Source organism: Paralichthys olivaceus, chromosome 22, assembly GCF_024713975.1.
Source record: "Paralichthys olivaceus isolate ysfri-2021 chromosome 22, ASM2471397v2, whole genome shotgun sequence".
NCBI lineage: Eukaryota > Metazoa > Chordata > Actinopteri > Pleuronectiformes > Paralichthyidae > Paralichthys > Paralichthys olivaceus.
Window position 1 is genome coordinate 4,027,170 of NC_091114.1, and position 21,403 is coordinate 4,048,572.

Here is a 21,403-nt window from a genome sequence, read left to right on the forward strand (position 1 = left end):
CCCTTAATGCTCGTATGCATGCTGGCACTTGCTGAATAGAAGCAGGGAAATATAGGGGTGAAAGAAATGTAAGTTGAAATGATCGAGAGTGGAATTGGTTTGAGAGGCAGGGGGGGGTGGGTGTAAGGGGCTGGGGGCACCTCTGGATAGATAGTTGGCCCCTGACGGTGACATCAGGGTTGTGGTCACTAATTAAGTGACTTGTTAAAGCCAAAGACCCTTTGAGACTTTTGCCTGCAGGATTCCATCAGAAACCTTCAGGCTTAGCTCAGGCTGCCCACTGCTGCTACCTACCCACCACAGACTGGACAGAACATACACTACTAGAGAAATATAGAGCATCAATAGAGTCCCCTCTTACCTTCAATGACTGCCAGTGTGAAAGCTAATGCTCCTTTTGTGGTGTTAACGCTTCCCCTAATGGCTTATTGTGCAGCTAACCAGCTTCAAAACCATGCGGCATTGTAACCTTAAAAACAAGTCTGTTTCTCATTACCTCATGGTTGCCAGACAACAGCCCCAGATACAGCAACAACACATTTTATGTTGCATGCTTCAATGAAATATTAAATCAGGAGGAATCTTAAAATCACTGTAAGTGATGAAACTCTGCAGTTGGCTTCTGCTGGAGCAACACCCTTTACTGTACTGTTGTGGCCGACCTGTAAAGTTACTGAACGATTTCAAATGACTTTGAGCACTTGCTAGCACATATTTGGAGAAATGAAAACGTTCATCAGTCAGACTAATAACCTTTTTAGTCTTGGGTTAAACTTCCAGGCTCATTAAAATGCTAATTACATTTAAATGAATTGATAAACCAATGAAATCTGTGTATATTATCAGTGGTAAGCGGGTAAGTCTTTAGTTCTATTCATAAAAGTTATTGAAACCTTTCATGCACTTATTTTCTATCAGATTACCCAGCTCAAGATAAGCTGCCAGTGCCCAGTCAGATATTACACAGTTCAGGTCATCACTGGGGTAAAGCCACACCATCATGATCCTGGAATGACAACACAAATGCTCCATATCTGTAATGTCTCTTGTTTGTAGTGGTGAATGGAGCCCTACAATAACAGGACCTCTGCTGGCAGCTGCAGGGTATCGGGTAGCCCGGCAGTACTCTGCCCAGCACTTGGTGAGGTTCTGACAGACGTCCATTGTGTGGAAGGGGTTGTAATCACATCTTAGCTGCACATGAGAATGTAACAGATCATGTTTTGGTTTAGGATTTGGACGAGGCTTTGTTTAAGACAACCAATATGCAGGTATTTAGTAGATGGGGGGGGGGTTGCTTTTTAGGGGTTAATATTTGTGGTGGTTTACTTTGTGATTTAATGAAATAAAGCAGCATTGTACTCAGTGCATATTTCATTTGAGGCCCAGGTTTTAACTTTGGAAGCAGATTATTACAACATACTTTGACTATTTCTACTCCCAAATATAGCCCCTGAATTAGTACTTTTCAGAGTGGGAAAAAGATTTCTTCCTTCATAGTTCTTTCAAAGTGTCACTTCAGATTAAGGGTGTTTGATTGCGAATTGTTACTCAAATTACAATATATATGTAATCAGACCTCACCATGTTCACTGTATGTGATGAGAGGTGCTGTCAAAAAAGAAGTGGCACGGAGAAATTCAATGCGTTTCTTTTAAAAACCTCTGATTCTGACTTGGTGACTGCTAGTGGGTCTCAAAACAGCAACATTCTTTGCACTTGGTCAATAGTTGTGAAGTTCTAACCAAAAAGTCTACTCAAATCTATTCTTCCTTGACAGTCATGGCAATTCCATTTCCACGAAGTACTTGTAGTCCAAAATTACAAGTTATAAAAGCTGGTGTTACAAAGGCCTAAAATTGTATGTACTGGTATTCTGAACCCTGTCTTGCATTTCTGACCCCATTGACTCGAGCTGCTGGTGGATTTTTGGGGGAACACTGTCACCTATTTTGAGTCAAGGATTATTTTTAGCAAGTCCTTGCTCAAATAGTCTCCCACTTATGGGGTGCCGTGTTTTGGGGAAAAAATGCACTAGTGTTAAAGTGTTTATTGCCACTCATTATTTGCAGCTTTCCTCACGGAATCCCTGAGTCGACAAGCAATTAATTTGGTTATGTGTGATGTGGGCAGACTGGGTACATGGTGTCACCGTTCTGGCCTACTTGGTCCATTTGGTTCTGCTTTAGAGTCGGGGGCTCACTTTCCTTCTCCGCCTTGTTCATGACTCTAAGTCGCCCGATGATGATTGAAGTTTAAAAGCTTTCATCTGTGAGACGCGTGAGCCCCTCCCTTTTTGGTGGCTTGGGGGGAAGACAGATCCTAGGAGCGGAGAGGAGAGATGAGGAGAAATGAGTTTGTAATCTCCCCCTCCTTCCCTCCAAAGCCGGCCTGTCAGTAAGCTGGCATGCGGGAACAGAGACTTTAATTTTTGAGCCGACTAATCATAGCCCTCCCTGCTTTCCCGCTGTGTCAATATCCATCTGGAAAAACACAAGGAGAAGGATCGGGATCTCAGGCCAAGCTCGAGCACAATTCAGAAGAGCATGATGAATGCCAAATTTTGAATTGGCAACTGGCCTGCTGATTTAACATCATCTACCAAGCATTTAGCTTTGGACTCCTGCCTCAGTCGGAATAGTGCTATTTAGTCTTGGCATTGATGTTTACCTTGGTAATTTGGGTCCATTAGGAGAGGATAATTCCTGATGAGCCTCACAAGGTGCCTTTAATAGGCTTATTATTGTAACAGGATGATCCTGTGAGCTTGTGATGCTGTCTTTCTGTCTGTCTGTCTGCCCTGGACAAAGCTTTTAGGATTACATGTCCAAAGATGCATCGGTAACCGGGGGCATTGCTAATTTAGCGGAGGTGATGCAGAGTGTGTGGGGGCTCACACAGCGAGAGATCTGACAGATTAAGGGAGGTCCTGCAGTAGAAAGAACTGCAACAACAAAGGAATTGCTGAGGAGTAAGTTAGGACAAATGGATACACTTGTGGGCACATAATGTGTTTACATGTGGGATTTCCTTGTGTTTATATGATTGTTATGGTGTGTTCCAACTTGCGTTTGTGTGTCAGATGCCCGAAATGGGCGTGTCTGATGTGAAGGGGGTCGCCTATGGCGGTCTCTCACTGTTTGCGAAATATTGGGTGACTGTCAAAGACTGTTTGAACATCTAGAGAAAATATGCCACTGGCATCAGACCAGAAAGAGCGTTCAGCCTGTTATATTCTGTCAGTGCGAAGATTTACACATCCCTGCAGATCTCAGACTTTCCCATGGGTGTGCACACTTGCATTGGACTGGGTTAGATGAACTCTGTTTGTTGACAACAGAAGGCCAGAATGTTTGACAGAGATGAGGATATATAGAGTAAAACCACCTGAATCCCATTCATCTGTTTTGTTTTTATTGCGGCGCCTCATATTGATATATGTATGGCTAATTCAACAACTTTCTCTGACATCCCCCAGTAACTTTCTTATACAAAGCACTTTTTGAGAATAAAGCAACTTTCTCTCAGAGAGAATCCCTGTTGCTGTGTGGTTCTATGTTGATGCATTATCACATGCAAGTCATAAGCCAATGATTAGCATGAAGGCAAACTAGCCCACGACATATTCTAGCATTTTGCAGACCTTTGCTCCTTCCTATAGGTTATCATGCATGATACATTAAGTTTATGACGGTATTAACTAACTTTAAAGGCTTTATTAGGACATTTTGTACTGTAGTTAACTTTATAATTACATCTTTTAAAATCAATTTAACTGACAATTATAGTAACTTCCAAGAACCCCCCAAAACATTGTTGTTCTTATATCTATTGTTCAAAATCTAAATGCAGAACCCAGCTAACATTAACAAAAAAGCAAATTGTCAATTTATTTTCTGTATTAAAAAACTTTTTTTAAGGAGGATAAGGATTAAAAAATGATAAGAATCCAGTCCAGCAGATTAATATCAGAGATGGCACAGATGCTTAGCAAAAGCTTATTTCTAGGGGCGGGCCTTTTTTGTCATTAGGAGATTTATGAATGATGTAAGTGGGTTTGCAACTTCCATAATTTAACTAATCAAAGAGGCCTGTACAATGTGACGCCCATTTCTCACACCTAGGTTGCTACCATACCCAGTCCAACCAGGGAAACCACATGCCCTCTCTTTCCACCAGAAGATAGAATCCCTATGTTGGGGCGTCTATATAATATAACCTCCTTCCCCCTCCCTCCGTCCCTTTTCTCCATCTCCCTCTCCATGTGTTTTTTTGCTGAGTACCCTCTAATTATCTGTTTAAAAGAGATACCAAGAAGAGCGTTCGCTATCTGACTTTGGTTTGCTTTAGGACCCCTCCCTGTTTCCTCCTCTTCTTTCAGATCATCTTTAGAGCTCTGTCAGCACTGCCCTATCCCCCCCCCCTTCAGATCGGGGTTTTTTGCACATGTGTTTTTGCGGTCGGAGGAAACATCTGCTCGTACGGTAAACCACCTGTACAGTTCGATAGCAATCAGCCGCACTCTCTGATGTTCGCCTGGCATGTTCCTGTGGAACGAAGAAAACACACAAACCTCAAAATTACAGACCTGAGAAAAGGGGAGAGAGCAGAGACAGCTTGTCTTTCATCATAAACTAATGCAGCAGCGCCTGTCCTCTGATCTGCTCATAACTCTCCCTCTCTACTGGTGCTCGTCCAAGTCGAGGCTTTCCGAACCCTTTATGAAACATTTATGATATTAGGTAATATTTCATGACTTCAACAGCTTCTCACCAACAGCGCAGAACAAACATACCAGTACACAACCCTCTTCCCACTCTAGGAACAAGGATATGTGGACTGTGAGATCTTGCGAGACAGTTTTCTTTGATGCAAAGCTCTGGAGTGGTGCATACGATACTTTTGCTCTCATTGAAAATGCAATTCACGACCCTTTTTAAACAATGTAAGCTATTTTATACCATTGGTTGTGATATAAGTATAAAGACTAGTGCAGCTTAGACCTTGGTGAGAACAATAATAAAAAGACCTCATACACACAGGATCATCATTTTTGGAGAGTAACGATAGTAACGCAAATGATACTGCTCCTTTCTTGCTAAACATTTAGCTGATGAAAGTCGTTTAACGTCTCTTTGTGGGTTCCTATGTAATCATGTGTATATTATCCTAATGAATGCCTTCTTGTGATGCCCTGCTGTGTTTTGGTGGCCTACTGGGGGCAGTAACCATGACGATGCCAGGCCGTAAACCAACCTCAATTAACAACAACCACCGCCTTACTGTAACACTCGACCGCACGGTGCAATTAAGTTTCCCAGAACCACAGAAAGTGCTCACCGGAGATGATTTGTTGGTTGAGGGTTGGCTCATTAAGTGGTTCAGGCTCCTTGTGTTGTGATGGTATCTGCACATCCGACTTACTCAGTTTTAGTACCCAGGGTGCATAGCTGGAGGCACCAGATGTATGGCGTGTGACTGAGAAGACATGCAATGTGATTTTAGATGTGGATTCAAAGATGTTGTGCGATTTAAATGTAACAAATTACATTTCCAAAAACATCAGCCCGAACAGGTTATTTAGTTGAGTACACAGGTTTGTTGTCATGTGTATATCACCCCATCCAGATTGGTTTGGTTTAGTTGTTTTCACCTTTTCAGCTGTTTTTGCTCAGTTCACTCTCCATCTCTACATATATCACTGCTACATTATGTCTCAGGCAGGCATGTCATACTGTATATTGTCTGACTGTCTGCATTGACAGTATAAATATTATGGACCATATGAGCACGCGGTAGCAGTAGCATGCAGCAACCTGTCAGTTTTAAAACATAGTTTAGGATTACCGGGGCATGTCAATTCCATTTGAAGTAATTCCAATCAGTTGTTTAAGATCTCATGGTTTTGTTTTTTAGAATGACAGCCCTACATTGTGCAGATTAACCTCCATCTGTTTTGTGTGCTGATGAAACGAGCCAAACTTCATTTGATAAAACGTTGATTTTCCTCACCGTGCTGTAAGAATCATGTTTCAATTAAGAATATGAGAATTGACTCTAGATCACTTTTGTCTCAGCCATGACTGTGAGATGTCTAAAATTATTTTTGTAAACCTCCATGTATCCATATAAACCCATGATATTTGTGGGAGTAGTGTGGCTTTATGGTGTTGATGGTTTGTAATTACAACGAGTCGCTCATATTTTCACCAAGAGAAAAAAAAATGTGTTGAGTGAGTGAAAGTGGATTTATTTTAATCATATGTGTTGCTCAAGTCATGATTCTTTTGAGCTGTGTGTGTGTGTGTGTCTTCCTGAACTGAGAATTACTCAAAAGCCCAGACTAAACACATCCCAGAAGTGTTAAAGACACTGTTAGTAACAAGAAACAGACACCTGAAACACACACACACACACAGTGGGACAGCGTCTGTCAGTGTGTTGTCAATCACAACAGCCGATTCTGGGAAGAGGGTGCAGAGCCTCCTCCCTCTAACCTGGTTAAGCATTTTTGCACCGACAACAACAACGGAGCCGCAGGGTCTCAAGTTCTCTGTTAGACCCAAAAATGACCCCGTTGCCTTGCACAAACATACACACACTCACATACACTCACCCAGGAAAACCCCCATGTGTCCTGAGCTTGCACAAAAGCTTGCAGTGAAAACATCCCTCTGACTTGTCTAGGTGTTTTTAGTCACTTTTTAATCTGTGTTGTGTGTGTGTGTGTCTGTCAGTCTGTCTTTTTGTCTGTGTGTGTGCAGGGATTAATAGTTTTTCTTTGTGTGGAAGGAACTGCTATCATTTGACATGCATAACATAGTGTTGACACAGCAAATGTGGTGAGCGGTAGAGTACACTGCTCAGAATACTCAGAATTTTTATGTCAACATAAAAGAAAAGGTTTGCAAATATTTCAAAACTTGCCTGTAGTTTTGATTCCCAAAATTTGCAACCAATAAATGCACAAGCTTTTATAATGGCGTTAAGAGCAGGACATATTATTTGAGATGGAGAGAGTTGAGGTGAAACATTGACAGTAAAGGAAATAGAAGTAAAGGGGGGAGTTGAATGACAGGTGGACAAAGGGGGGAAGAAAGGAGTGAGTTGTAAAAGAAAGGGCGTGGGTGGTTTGTTTGCACCATGAGGTATTTTCCTGCTCACCCTCGGGCCTTGCTTGAGGGTGGTCCTCCACGCACCGTACCACTTCATTTTCACTCGCCCATCTTTGGTGATCTGGAGAAGTTGCTTTAGGATTTTAATGACACACACACACACATATGCAGCTTATTGACCACCCCAGAGGAGGTAAAGTATCGCACAGGTTGCACAAAGCTCTATGAAACAGCAAATGGGGCAGTAAAGTGTGCTTGGCTGTTCTCGACGTAACATAAAAACAGACGTGATGAATGCGATCCAGTGTGTTTGCGAGTGTGTGCGTGTGTGTAGCGCTACAGTGGGGATGTTAGTGCTACTCTGTGAATTTGTACCTCGGAATAGAAACTGACAGATACATGATTTATGACGCCTGCTTCTGACCATGAAGGGAAGTTTAAAGATGGGATGCCTGTAGTTTCACTGCTTGACTTGGATAAATGTTCTAGATCAGTTCATGCTCATTTAAAGGATCATTTGAATTAATTAGAAGTCTGGGAAATATTTATAAAAGCATAATTAACAAGGGTCAGGTGACATAATGAAAATCATGATTCATATACTGTACGTTCGTCACTGGTCAGAGATTTAACTGTGGTTCGTTGGCTGATAAAGACCTGACACACAGCTGGAGCTCCAGTTTATCCCTTGAGGTGCTGGATGCAGATGAGCGCACAGTGGCAATCTGCATGTATGAAACAGAAAACTCTTCACCTCTGAAGACTGTGAGCTGCTTCTGCTTCTTTTTTCCCCTCTATTGTTTAATGCTGTCTCAACCGGACAAAGACAACCTCTTTTGGTCAGACCAAATTTTTGTTCTTTTGCTCCAGACCTTTGTCCGAGGAACCACTTACACCTGTTATTTTGGTTCGGACCAAACGGTAGACGTCTTAATATGTCTCTCTATGTCTCTTTGGCCATGTTTCCTTAATATTAAATAATAAGCCTTTAAAAAGTAAATTAGACGTGTTCCCATCAACCGTTTTAGAGTTAATAAACTGGGCTACATTAAACATGGCAATAATGAACCGAGTATAAAAAGCTGAGGTCATAAACCAGAAACAAAACAAGTTTTTGCCAACCACCAAAGAAACTTAACCAAATCAGCTATAAAGAGAGAAAAATAGAGAGAAGGGCTCGGTACTTTTTTCCTCAGTTGGGCAAGTTATTGGTCATCTTCTTCTTCTCTAGAATGAGAAACAGCTCATCAGTCATGTGGGTTAACTGTTTGCTATGTTAGAACTTATTGTAAAAAAAAAAAGGCGTTTCCATCTCCCAATACTTGCTTAAATTCTTTTTTTTAAAAAGCTGAAAACCACCACAAGCAAGCGAACACTTTGGACAACTTTCCTGGCTCCTTCACCTTTCATTACCTCTTTCTCGGGCCCACTCCCTTCACACCTCTCCGCTGCCTCTCTCCCGTTGGATAATCAGAATATGTGAGGAATGCCTGAAAGCGGCACTGTTTCCAGCCTCAGAGCTGCTGCCCAATACCCACACCTCTTCTACACCTATGAAAATGTACTGCAGTTGCCTTGGAAACCTACGTAAATGTGGTAACACAGAGATACTATGATTAAATGTTTTGGGATGATTTCCCTCCACCACTCGCCAGCAACCAGTGGACTCACCTGTCTCTGGTTAATCGTAGATACCTGTGCGATAGGTGGTGTCAGTTGCGATCAAATATGGTATTCGAACATGTTTTGAAGGAGACATAAGTGGTTGGTTGCGTCACTGCAGCTATTTGGCATTAAATAGTAAGAACATCTAGTCCCTGCTCAGAGCCTCATTCTAATCTCTCACTTGAGTTCAACCTGTGGAGCAGCTATGGGGCTGGTTAGTTTTACTCTGCTGGGACATTTAGCACTGAGGTCAGATCAGTCCACCTCCTGTGTGTTCAGCCTGAATGTAGACTGAGCTGATTTAATATGATTGTGTAAAGAACATAAACATATCACTACTAACTTGGCAAGGGGTGTGAGCTCCGTCTCCATCTGGGACTTTTCTATCTGTACGAAATGGATTTAATTTATGACTTGATTATGAGTTTGTTTATCTTCAAATTAAGTGTGTGCTGACTTTTAGGAACCCAGTTCTTCTTTGTCCATGTGTCTGGCTTCCATTTTGAATGTTTGTGTGGTCGAGAAGCAGGAATTCTGCTTGGTTTCCATGGCCTTGAAATCTTATTGGGACTGCAACTGTTGCATGTTTATGATGGTCTAATGTGCCCATTATTTTTTTACGATCTATTGAATAACTGTTTGGTCAGTATTACTGTCTCGTTTTGTCCGACCAACAGTCCAAAATATAATTAAATTTAAAGTAACGTTAGCCTAATAAAAGCATTGGTCTTCACTACTGAGAAGCTGGGATGGGGGAATGGGGCTTGCACTCGAGTATAAAGGTGTGTGTGTGTGTGTGTGTGTGTGTGTGTGTGTGTGTGTGTGTGTGTGTGTGTGTGTGTGTGTGTGTGTGTGTGTGTGTGTTACTGAAATCTCATAATTTTCCTACATGCCTCTTTTTCTGTTTCTATATTAATAGTCTTTTCTTTAATTCTTTATAACTTGAAGGCTACAAAGCCACTGCTATTTTTGGATATTCAAATATTATAAAGGGTTGTGTGTTGAAGTAAATGGAATTCTTTCGAATACCTTAGAAATGACGCCACAGTATCAACACTGATCATCACACAAGATCCATACTTCAATGAGTAAAACCTTTCTTCATAGCTGCGAGCATTCATTCATAATTCAGCTGGTTTCTTGACGACACACATACACCCGACACACACATACATAAAACAACAAAATTTGTAAAGTTATGCAATGGCGTGGCGTGTTCGGTTTGGCTCGATTAGATGGGGAGTGCGCAGAGTGAATTAGAGACACAGAGGAGCTGTAAATTACTGACAGAGCCAGTAAAAAAATAACTTTTTACGGTTCAAACAAGTTTGAAAATGAACCCTGGGCCTGATCACTATCACCAAATAATTTAAACAGCATTTATATAGGAAAGACTTTTGATCCATATAAACGGTTGATCACTATAAGGTCACTATATCCACTTCCCACTTCCTTTGTTTGGAAGAAGTTACCGTTAGCGGGTCAGCCTAATGTCAGTGTGACGCAGTGCAAGACTACAAAAGAACACAGGGAACGCATCACCATTACCGCCACTTAACCCCATTTTTGAAATCTGCAGCTGTTCTCAAGTAAGATGTCGTCACCACCGATGTTATCGGATGTTGACGAAAAGCTCAAGTTGCCCCCAAAACAGACCAGAACCCTCCGTCTGCGGGAGGGGCCTGATATCTGAGCGCCTGTGCACGGCATGGCCGCTCACATTCACGCTTATGTTCTCAATCTGCTGCCGTCCGTATCACAACCAGTTCTCAGATACGAGAGTGTGAAAGTGTAGAAACATAAACACACACTCAGATACTGTACACACACACATACACACACACCTAAGCCTCCGTGCTCCATGCTATATTTAGTTCAGTTGTATTGTTTTTGAGCTGTTGGCCGTGGCTTAGTTTTCCACCAGATGCTGTAATTCTGCGGCTATCTGTCTGTCAGGTGGGTTGCCAGGTCTGTCCTGGTCGGGTAGCTATCAGCACCCCCCCCCCGGGGCTCCACGCTGGAATGAGGAGTTATTTGATTGGATGATTGACTCACTGACTGAGAGCTTTCATCTCTGTGCCTGGCCGCTCACGTACCTGTTATATAACTGTGTTTTGCTCTTGTTCAGCGTCTGTTTAATGTTGGCTTACAGTGCAGGAAAGACACTGCAGACAGCTTAGCTCAAACATACACTACAATGGGAATGAGTAATGATTAATGAGCAATGCTGTGACCTATTATTTCTATGTTAATATTTTTTTTATCTTAATTACTGTTTTAGATGATTCTGGTTTGTTGTAAGACGGGTTCAATACTTCCGAATCATCCCTGATAGTTATAATAATGACATTGTGCTCAACTAAGTGTGGAAAATTGGATCTAACTCTATCGTTTCAAACTTATTTGGATAAGGAAAAACTGAAGACAAACGCTGCAGCACACAGACTAGCTGTGTCCACCATACCCTGTTGTATTGCGATATAAGTGAGATAAACAGTTGCAGTCTGTGCTTTCTGACAGGATAGAGGTGTTTCTGCAAACAGCGGCCAACTCTGTGTCACTTGGTTTCCACTTCTGTGTCTTGTCTCCTCCTCCATAATTCTGGGTCAGCCAAAATTCCGTCAATCCAGGGGCTGCATCCTTTGGCGGACCCGGTATACACAGCTGATGTCAGCTGCATCCTTCATTAGCAGCGTAGACTGTGTTAGCTGAACTGAATCGAGATTGGTCTGGTCTTCTTATTGCACCAGCTTGAACCAAACTTGCGGAACGTCACCTAGCAACACTGCTATGGACAAAAAAGGTCCTTGGTTGATTAAAAAAGTTGAAACATTGTTTTTTAACGTGTGCACCGTTGGATGTTTGGTTGAGTGCTTACATTTTTCTGATGTTTTCGTCTCGCTTGCTGCTGCCAATTCTTCTCTAAAAAACAGTGTGTCATAGAAGCACAATTAATCATGGGATATGTTGGGCCCGGAAGGATCGACCTGGTGGCCCCTTTGTTGGTGCGCTGTGGAAAGACACATTCGTCGGCCGTTCAAATTGGGACACATCTACTGTGCTAACATATTTGCATGTGTTAATGTGCACAAACACACACAGCCATATAGAGAATGTGCAAGCGGTAATTTCAAATGACTGACAAGAAGGAAGACGGAGGATGAAGTTGACAGTTGACTACATTAGCCGAGACAGGCTGACATGAGTCTTTGTGAACGTTGTGTTTGGAGCAGCGCCAGAACAGATGCCAGCCGTCACAATTTATAACAGCAGCATTTCAGGATGTAGACATTCAGAGGACATATTGTTGATGTAAATTCAACTGAAACTGGATTCCGTGTTCATATCTATACGTCTGTCTTTGAGCTGCTCCGATATAAATTCGTTTTTTTTCCACATTTGAAATTCTCTGTGGCACCATTTACATACTGGCTTCCTCTCCCTTTCTCCTTCTTCTTCCTCATCATCTACTCCGTCTTCTCTTTGAGTTTGATGTCAGACGACAATGCTTGTAGAATAATGCCGCCCTCGTCCGCCCCTGAAGAATCTCATGTACAGTACCAGTGGCAATAGATGTCCGTCTCTAGCTGTGGTTTTGTCAAGGAAAGAACTGAACATGTTTTAATGGACTTGTTTCAACTTGTATGAGACGAAACCTGAAGTTTAAGACTTTGACCTGTGGATGTGTTGTTTTGACTAGTGATGTCATAACCAACACTTGAGATGTATTTACAACTAGAAAAACATTGACTTTGTCCCAGTGTTCCAGCTGCTTCTTACCTCCGTTGTGCGTGCACAGCTTTTCAGTTCAAAGAGAAATTGTTACCCATGATTAATATTTAGATAATCCAGAGCCTCCAGCAGGTTGTGAGTTGTTAGTGTCTGTAGTGAATAATGTAGCAGATGGAATAAACATCACTAGTGTCCAAAGTAATAATTTCTTCTCTGTGTTTGTCTTGCAGCGATGGAGGAGCTGGTGTGTGAGCTTCGTCTGTTCCTGGACCTGCTGGACAGGGAGTACCTGAGCGCCGGGGTCCGAGAGAAGAAGATGCACCTCTCCAAAATCCTCCACAGAGTCCTCTCGGACAAAGGTGAGATTACAAGCAACAGCACTGCTCAGAAACACAATAGAGTTGCACGCTCTTCCTGCACAGCCGTCAGGGGTAATGGGGGCGACTGGGATCGAGCGTCTGACCCTCCGGTTAGTGGACGACACATTCTATCCCCACCACAGCCGCCTGCCCTGGTTGTCTGCTCTGAGCAGCAGTATAGTCACATAAAGAGACAAAGAGTTGCATTGCATGATAAGGTGACCAACAAGAATGAGGATAGGGTCCATGTGTTAGAGGGAGAGGGAGCTAGTGAGCAACATTACAATCAAAACTTCTTGAAGATCTCATATATTATTAGAGACTGGATTATCACAGTCCATGTTTTTAGTGGTAAATGCAAATGCATTCACACACACATACATACTTTTATCACACACTGCCAGCACAGCCGTCAGGGGCATATTCTTCCCTACAACATTTTTGCATGCAGAGTGGAGGAGCCTGGGATCAAACTACCAACCTTCTGGTTTGTGGACGTCGCAAACTACTCTCTGAGCCACAACTGCACCCAACTTTGATAGTGAGGCTGCCCCCAGTGAAAACTGACATTAAAGATCTCAATAAGAAGTGACCCATCTTGCTGTTACCGGAGATGTCACGAGTTTATTACCGGGTGCTGACAGTAACTGCGACATTTCATGACATGTTGTTAATATATAGAGTCACCGCTGAAACTCACCGACCCTGAATTCTATGCACTGATCCAGATGCCTGCTTAGATAAGTCTGAGATGTTTCCCCCTGTTGTTTGTAATGGTCTGTGAGTGACTGGGCGCGTTGATGTTGTTTTCTAACACGGTGGAAAACCGAAAGATAAATATCTCAGGCTGAAACACACGTGTCATACTTTTAGAGGACACAAACAAAGATGTCAACTTAGAAAGACAACGAGATTTGAGAACTTAAAGTGATACGGGCCAATGCCAGCGTGGATGTGCTGTAAACAAAAACACGGGATCTCTGCAGTGGAATGAATACATTATGATCTGAAAATGGCTCTACAATATCCAATGCTCAAACTAAAGCCAACATCGCTTTTCTGCAGTTTTTAAACTAAGTCATCCAGTAGTCATCAAGTCGTTTCAAAATGAGTTTTATGAAGCTCACACACTCACAATCCACAGCAAAATTTGCATAAGCAATTCAAAGTTAAATAATAAAAGCGAGTATTGGTGCTGAGAGTCGTTGTCGCAGTTCAAAATAAGAAACAGTCAATGGTTGGTGGTATCAGCTATATATAATTAACTTGGTGACAGGCTTAAATGAAGCTTGGCTGTTGTCAGTTTGTGTGCACACGGCTGTCAGCACCACCGCTCGGTAACACCGCTGCGCGACCATGTGTAAACCAAGCAGTTCCAAGGAATTCAATAGAGTGTGACATCTTAGTATTTTGTGTCTCGTCATTGTCGGGGACTCTCCAAATGGACATGCAAATTCTCACAGAGCTTTGCACCTTAATGACGACTGTCGGCTATCGTCCATCAGCCCAACCCTAAGCTGTCATTGCAGTAACCCTCCTCAACCTCAAACACATAATGAAGCTAAAATAAATGATCACTGGGACACACCCTGATGGTGAAAGGAAACATTCCCATTGAACTTTAAAATAACGACTTAAGTCCCTCCTCCTTGCGCCCACATGTACATATAATGAAGAACTCCCTCTGATTCCTCTTCCTCTGTCTCTTTTCCTTCTCCTCAGAGCCTTCATTCAAGTCAGAGATCCACAGTGGTCTGCCAGCCCCACCTCAGATGCCCCTCCCTGCGATCCCTCATCCCTGGCTGGTAAGACTCCTACTCTGACCCCAAGATACATGTTACCTGTAATCTCTGAGTAAAAAGTCAGTAATCACCACGACCAGTAGACAAAAATATCATTGACTTCTTTGGTGTGTTCAAATCAAATGTTAAAAAAGAGAAGCAAAGGAAAGAAGGGCATGAGGAAGAAAATAAGTATTAGCTGTAGTGTACAAAGATTTTAAATCTAACTCTAATGAAATCAAGTAGCCATCATTTAATTCCATCAGAAACTGTCCAATCAAAGAATATGTAACGAGAGACCAAGATTTGATCACAACTCTCAGTACATTTGATGGTGCTGAAAACAAAGTATATAGTTTGTAAGAGGTCAAAAGTCAAAAGTTAAGAGCTCTCCACTTGCCTGAAAGTCATGTCTGATAATACAGTGGGACATGGAATCCATTTGAGACGTGTCTTTGCAGTCACTTACAGTAAGGATAGTCATTCCTGTCCACACTGAGCCTTGCATCACCCTGACACTTAGTGACAACTCTAACGTCTCTATTGTAGCGTGTGTGTGTGTGTTTAATGTCGGAGCAGATGCCTGTGATGGAAAGCAGGTGGCTATGATTGGCTCACAAAACCCTCTCACCATAACAATAAGCCACAACTCCTTGTTCTACATCCTCTCATACACACACACACACACACACACACACACACACACACACACACACACACACACACACACACACACACACACACACACACAGAGAGAGAGAGAGAGACACAAGGCCTTATGATGCAGTTTTTAATTAGAACCAGTGCGCAGCCTCAGCTTCCTCCGCTGACCCCAGTGTCTGTGTCTGGAAATGACAGCCCAGGTTTTCTGGGAAAAGTGTTTTTTTTTCTCCAATACATTTTTCCATTTTACAATCTTATCCGCTTTTTAAGTGTTAGAAAATAAAATTTAAAAAAACTTAGCAGTGAGTGAATATCAAACACAGCCGCTTATAATGATCACGTTTGTCCAGCAGTTGTTTACTAGAAATGAATTGCATTGCTTCTGTATGATAGACCCAGAACTTGATGGAAAAGAAACAGCGTTTTTTTAAGATAAGGGCAATATCAAATTGCGCACTAGTGTATGCATGCGTGTGCACACACTCATTCATGATTCAGCTCGTCTCTCGCGCTGACACAAACACAAACAAACAATGTCGTCGGACAAACTCAGACGAAAAAAACCCTTTCTGATCCATACTTACTTTGGGTAGCTAAAACAACTAATTTTGTGTAGATGTTTAAAAGAATAATTATGACAACATACTTAACATATTACTGTGGATATGAACAACAATATGACGTGGGCAATGGCTGTTTTTGTTTTTTTTTTACATGTATTTATGAGCCAGGATGAACATTACAAGGGTGGAAAATTAAACACCATAGCCAACAATTACAACACTAAATAATTGGAAGCGTGTATATATAATGAAAAATACCAACATGCAGAAGAACGGCAGTAAAGTACAGTTCTCATAAATATACTTGGATGGAAACTCAGCTACTATCTTTTATTCTCTTCCAGCTCTGTGTCTCTCTCTTGCCGTCTCTCTGCTCTGAAATTACCATTCATCACATTTCCACACTGACCTCTGGATAAGCTGTCCAGACGGAGAAAAAAAAGCTGCTCTCTCTCTTTCCACCCTCCATTCTTTTAAGTTGTATAAATTTCAGCCCACGGGGAGAAAAAAAGATAGATGGTTAAAAGGACGGGAGAGAGCGAGCGGAGAAGAATGCAAAAGAGGAGGCAGAAAAAGTAGTAAACAGATTGGGAGTGGAAGAAATAAAGAATATGTAGTGCAGACAAAACACTCAAACCCTGTTCAGTCATGTTTTAATGCGTGGAGTGAAATACTTTCTAAAGCATCAGTTCTGACTTACATGTGGGTGAATAAGTGCAACACAGAGGAGAGAGAGATCTGAAGAATGGGAGAGTGTGGAGGAGGAAGAGACGGCCTTGGCCACGGTCTGTCTGTGACCCGTCAAGGCTCAGTGCCGAGCCAAACCAGCGCTCCCTGCAAGACTGAGAGCCTGTGGCTTCAGAAGATACATCAGTCAAGTCCCAAAGCCCGTGGCAGCCATTTTAAATACTCACTCTTATATAAGGAATAATTAGTTCCTCAGTGCATTCACAGCACAACAGTGAATGTTTGGTGAAGTGACAGTATTATTGTGCTTATGATAAATGACTCATGGGAAGAATGGAGGTTGCCATTTGCGCAATGTCCTGCTTGTGTCCGACATAAAGGCCATAGTATTCAAACTATACAGAAACTCCATGATGTGTATATACTCAGTTACTCAGTATGTTACACACACCCTCCGTCCCAGCAGAATATTTGGATTGGAACACAGGTCATCTTTAGTTTACTTCACACTCTTAAAGCAGTGTGTAACTCATCAGCTTTGTCGCCAGTTTCCAAGTAAAACCCTTTTCTAACACTTTATTACTGCTTTGTTTAAGTTGTGGGAGAAGCACCGTGTTTGAATAAGTAGAAGGTGGCGTTTTTTTCCCATCTCATAGACTGTTTATAAAGGTGGACCACACGTGTATACATCCTCCCACTATCCAGAAATAAAGCCAAAACAGCCTGGATACGAACGCGGTGTGGTTGTCAGGCTGTGAGTCACTCTCAGCTGTCAAACATGACAATTCACCACGTTTTCAAAGCTTCAAATAACTTTCTGGAAAAATGGAAACTTGGACATACATCAGTGTGATAAGAGCTACCTAAAATTACAGAAACCATATTTGGACACTTGACACACAAACAGCTCTTCTTGGTGATGTCTATTTAAGTTCAGGAAAATGTTTTATTGTTAACTAGTCAATCATTAGAGTGATATCCAGCAATATTATGATATTTATTTTTATGAATTAGATTATTGTGGGTTAGAAGATAAATCTTACTAGTCACTTAAATAATTTAAAAGCTAAGTATTGTTCAAGCATTTCCATTACAGCAAATATGTGACATGTGACAACGTCGCCTCAGGACAGTCAGCTGAGTTGAAGACATGCTAGGGCAGTCACACGGTGTAACTGTTTGCGATGCATGATACTCACATGTGTGACACTCATAAGTCTTAACAGTAGCAAACATTAAGTAAGAGACAAAGAGGTGATGTGTGTGAATTACTCTGTAGCCAAGGAGTGGGTCCTCGACTTGTTATTAATGATTAAACTTTCGAGACGTTCTCCTGTTAAGCTCTTGAAATCTTGTCATTTGGTCAATCATATAACTAAATACATAAATAAATATTATCGGCCTTTCAGGGCAGGCATGAAATATGTGTGGGACATTACCTTCCTTGGCCACATTTGTGTTTTTGCATCATTTATTAGGCGATTTAAACTTACATGCAAGCATCATAACAAATTGTAAAAGCAGCATAAGACAATACAAAAATGCATTTAAAAAGAAATGGAGAGTTAAATACAGGGTGCAGCAGCATGTCCTCACGTTAAAGAAGCTTAAGCCAGCAAATCTTTGACATTTCCACTTTAATAAAGGCTTCAGTAATCAATCACTTATCAAATTGTTGATGAAAAATATCAAAATGTATTGTTTTCTCACTATTAAGATGTGAGGATGATGGAAAACAAACAATCTTTAAATATGTTGGCCAATACAGCTCATTCACAGCAGGAGCAGTGTGCAGGTGGTGTCATAAACAAAGGCACTCATAACTTGTTCATGGGTGTATGTTTGTGTGCGTGAGTATAAATCGGCATATCTGGTTGGTTTGCGCGGACACACGTACCAAATACACAAACAGAGAAATGGGGTCTCTTGATTTCAGCGTGATCCTCTCCAGAGCCCTCACCTAATAAGTCTCCTCAGCGATCTAAGTAAGAGGATCTCTGCTGCACCATTTGACATGTTGTGTGCCACGCGCGAACACTTACAAAAAGCAACGTCTGGCTCTAATTAGGTTGTAATGACCACTAAATGTGACAAATCCAACTGGAGACTACAATAATCTCTCGCTTTCTCTTTCTGTCTCTTTTAACAACCGAGATTTATGCTACACTAATATTGCTCTTTTATCTTTGGCATGAAATACATTCCTGTCATCAACATGCGCACTACCTCAGCCATTTGAGCGCTTTCCATCCAGCTGTCAAGCAGTTTGAACCAAAGTCCTGCAAAAACCAAATGTAAATTATGTGTGTTTCCATTAGGCTGCATTAAGAGAAACGAGTCCACTTCCAGATGGAGAACGAAGCTGCGTCACTGAACACATAAAAACAGCAAGCATCTTTCAAGGATTGATTAGTCGCTGGAATTTTGTTATGAAACCTTTTCTACAGAGTTCATGTGTCATGCTGTCACAAAATGAAAATAAGGAAATGAACAGAAATTTTCATGCAGCGTGGCAGAGTGTTGGCTGGAGCTACTAAATATGCTGAGCTAATATCAACCCAGTTATCTCCAATAACAACTGAATCCATCTTTTTAATTGAATTATTAGATGCTTCAACTTTCTCAGTATTGTCTGCAGGTGTGCTAATGTGAGCTGCTGTGTGTTTGCCACGTGACCATTTTTGCATTTTGCATCATAGATATTGCAGCAAGCATTTTGAAAAGTATAACCATACTTGCAACCACTTTTCGGCTTGTCATCGCCCTGACCCATCTAACGAAACTTGGCAAAGTTTCACTTAAAGTTGGAAAGCTTGTGTCTGACCGAATGAAATGATTGGTCAGCGTACCTGTCTGTCACTAACCAACTTACCTGCCTGCACGTACCCTGTCTGGGCCTCCTTAAGTCTTCGGCCAGAGAGACATACGCTGCTGAGGCAGAGACGTAGTCAGAAGTTAGCGAGCGAGTCACTGAAAAGTCGGCTTCTGGCATTTGTCAGATTAGCGCTGATAGAAGGGAGATGGATTTAGTGGTTGCATTTTCTCAAAGTATAACCTACTCTTGCTAGTTTTTGTGGGATTACTAATATTAGTTTTAAGATGATAAGAAATTACTCAGTCCTATCAGCATCATTTGTCCATTTAAACTACTGAGTTTGTTACCCCACCCTAATGATGGTAAGCTTTTTGCCCAGTGTTCATTTGGCCGTATGGAATGTGTGAAACGTATGTCTCACAACCTGTTTAGTTTAATGCACACCCCAGCCTTGAAACCATTCGGAGCTGTGGTGCCTGGGATGCATTACAAAATCTGGAACTCAAGTTTGTGCAAGAGCATGCAATTCTGGGCAAGTTGTAAAAAAGGTTCAAGTGAGTTTTTGAAAGACTGAAAGCCATCCATCAACATGTCTGTTTGGTAATACCCTGTCACCAGGCAAGGATGATTAATCACATTTCTGAGCATGTTGAGATGAATTATTTCAGCATTTAGTCATTAAAATGTCCCGAAATTGTAAAGATTGCGTGTGTTGAGTCTACAACTCAAAAATATTCATTTTGCAATGATACAAACCAGATAAAGGCAGCAAATCATGACATTTTAGAGAAGGCTGGGACAAGCCAATATTGGGCTTTGTTGCTAATTGTTTTAGCTCTTATGGTTGAAAATAAAAGTCGTTCTTCAGTCAATATTTCACTCACATCATCAGCTGCATCCTAAGAGCCGTGCGAGGCTTTGCGGCGGCTCTCGAGTAGAATGTGGACCAGTCCTCTCGTTGAGACACAAATGATTTCCATCTGTGTTGATGTTGGAGAGCGGTGCCACCCCCTTCACCTCCTCTCCTGCTCCTTCCTCCTCTCCTTCCTCGCCTAACCCCTAAGCAGACCTTCCTTCAGCAAGTTACCCGTCCAACACGACCGAAGACTTGTGTTGCATCTGCAAAAACTTCACACCATGCATTGTTTGTTTGCTCTCTGTTCTGCATTTAAAGCAGAGGCACGTTAAGAAATGTGTCCATGTGATCGACATGTTGTATACACGCAAGCCGGTTTGCATTATCCTCCACAGTCTGAGTCCCAATTTGGAATTCATTTCCTCCCTTCCCATTTAAAATCAAACAGCTTTCTTTCCTCCTCAGGCACTTTAAAAGATAAATATGCATCTCAGCCCAAGCTATGTGTACAGTAAATGTCTAAATGCACTCTTATTGTGTATCACTGGAGATTGGGAAGGATCTTAGTTGTTTAAAACCACCATCTTGCCCACTGCGAGTCATTGCAATGTTGGTGGCCATAGACCAGCAGCGTTGTATCTGGAATAAATGTAGGCCTTTGCTGTGTTTTGCCAAACCAAATGTTTTCTAGCCTGAAGGGGAAACACATTGTAGCAAGCAAATGTGTCACAGTGGTGTGTCAAGCTACGGATTGTATGTGAGTTGGCTCAAAATCACACATTTTCACTTGAGCCCGTTCTGCTTTTCTACGTCTTGTGAAATGATTTGCCCTCAGGAGTTTGTCACATGGTTTGGTTTGTTCTTCATTTGGTGCTGATAAATCTGTTTTCATATTTGACCTAATTCCTCTGTGGGGTTCCCCTACTTGGCGGTTTGGTCAACCACAGCAAAGACTCAGTGACATCACTACTATTGTGTCATTGACTTGAGACAGGAAATGAGGCGGTTTAACAGATCATATTGAAAGGCGTCGCACTTTGTCGCTGAGGTAACCAAACAAGTGGCGAATTGGAGATTGATTAAGTCTTAACTACAGTGAGCAGTGGGCTTTAACTAAGTGACACAAGCCCACAGTACAGTTAATTCCAAGGGGCCAGATACATTTCA

The 21,403-nt window shown here is 41.8% G+C and overlaps 1 protein-coding gene across 5 annotated transcripts in view; it reads left to right on the forward strand.

Annotated features, from left to right (window-relative positions):
* The window catches only part of afap1 (actin filament associated protein 1), a 96,390-nt gene that overhangs the window by 38,982 nt on the left and 36,005 nt on the right, over positions 1 to 21,403 (forward strand). For all 5 annotated transcript variants that reach the window (XM_020100210.2, XM_020100211.2, XM_020100208.2 and 2 more), the window contains exons 2-3: positions 12,743 to 12,871; positions 14,594 to 14,676. In XM_020100210.2, the coding sequence (XP_019955769.2) occupies positions 12,743 to 12,871; positions 14,594 to 14,676 (212 nt within the window). The remainder of the gene's footprint in view (positions 1 to 12,742; positions 12,872 to 14,593; positions 14,677 to 21,403) is intronic.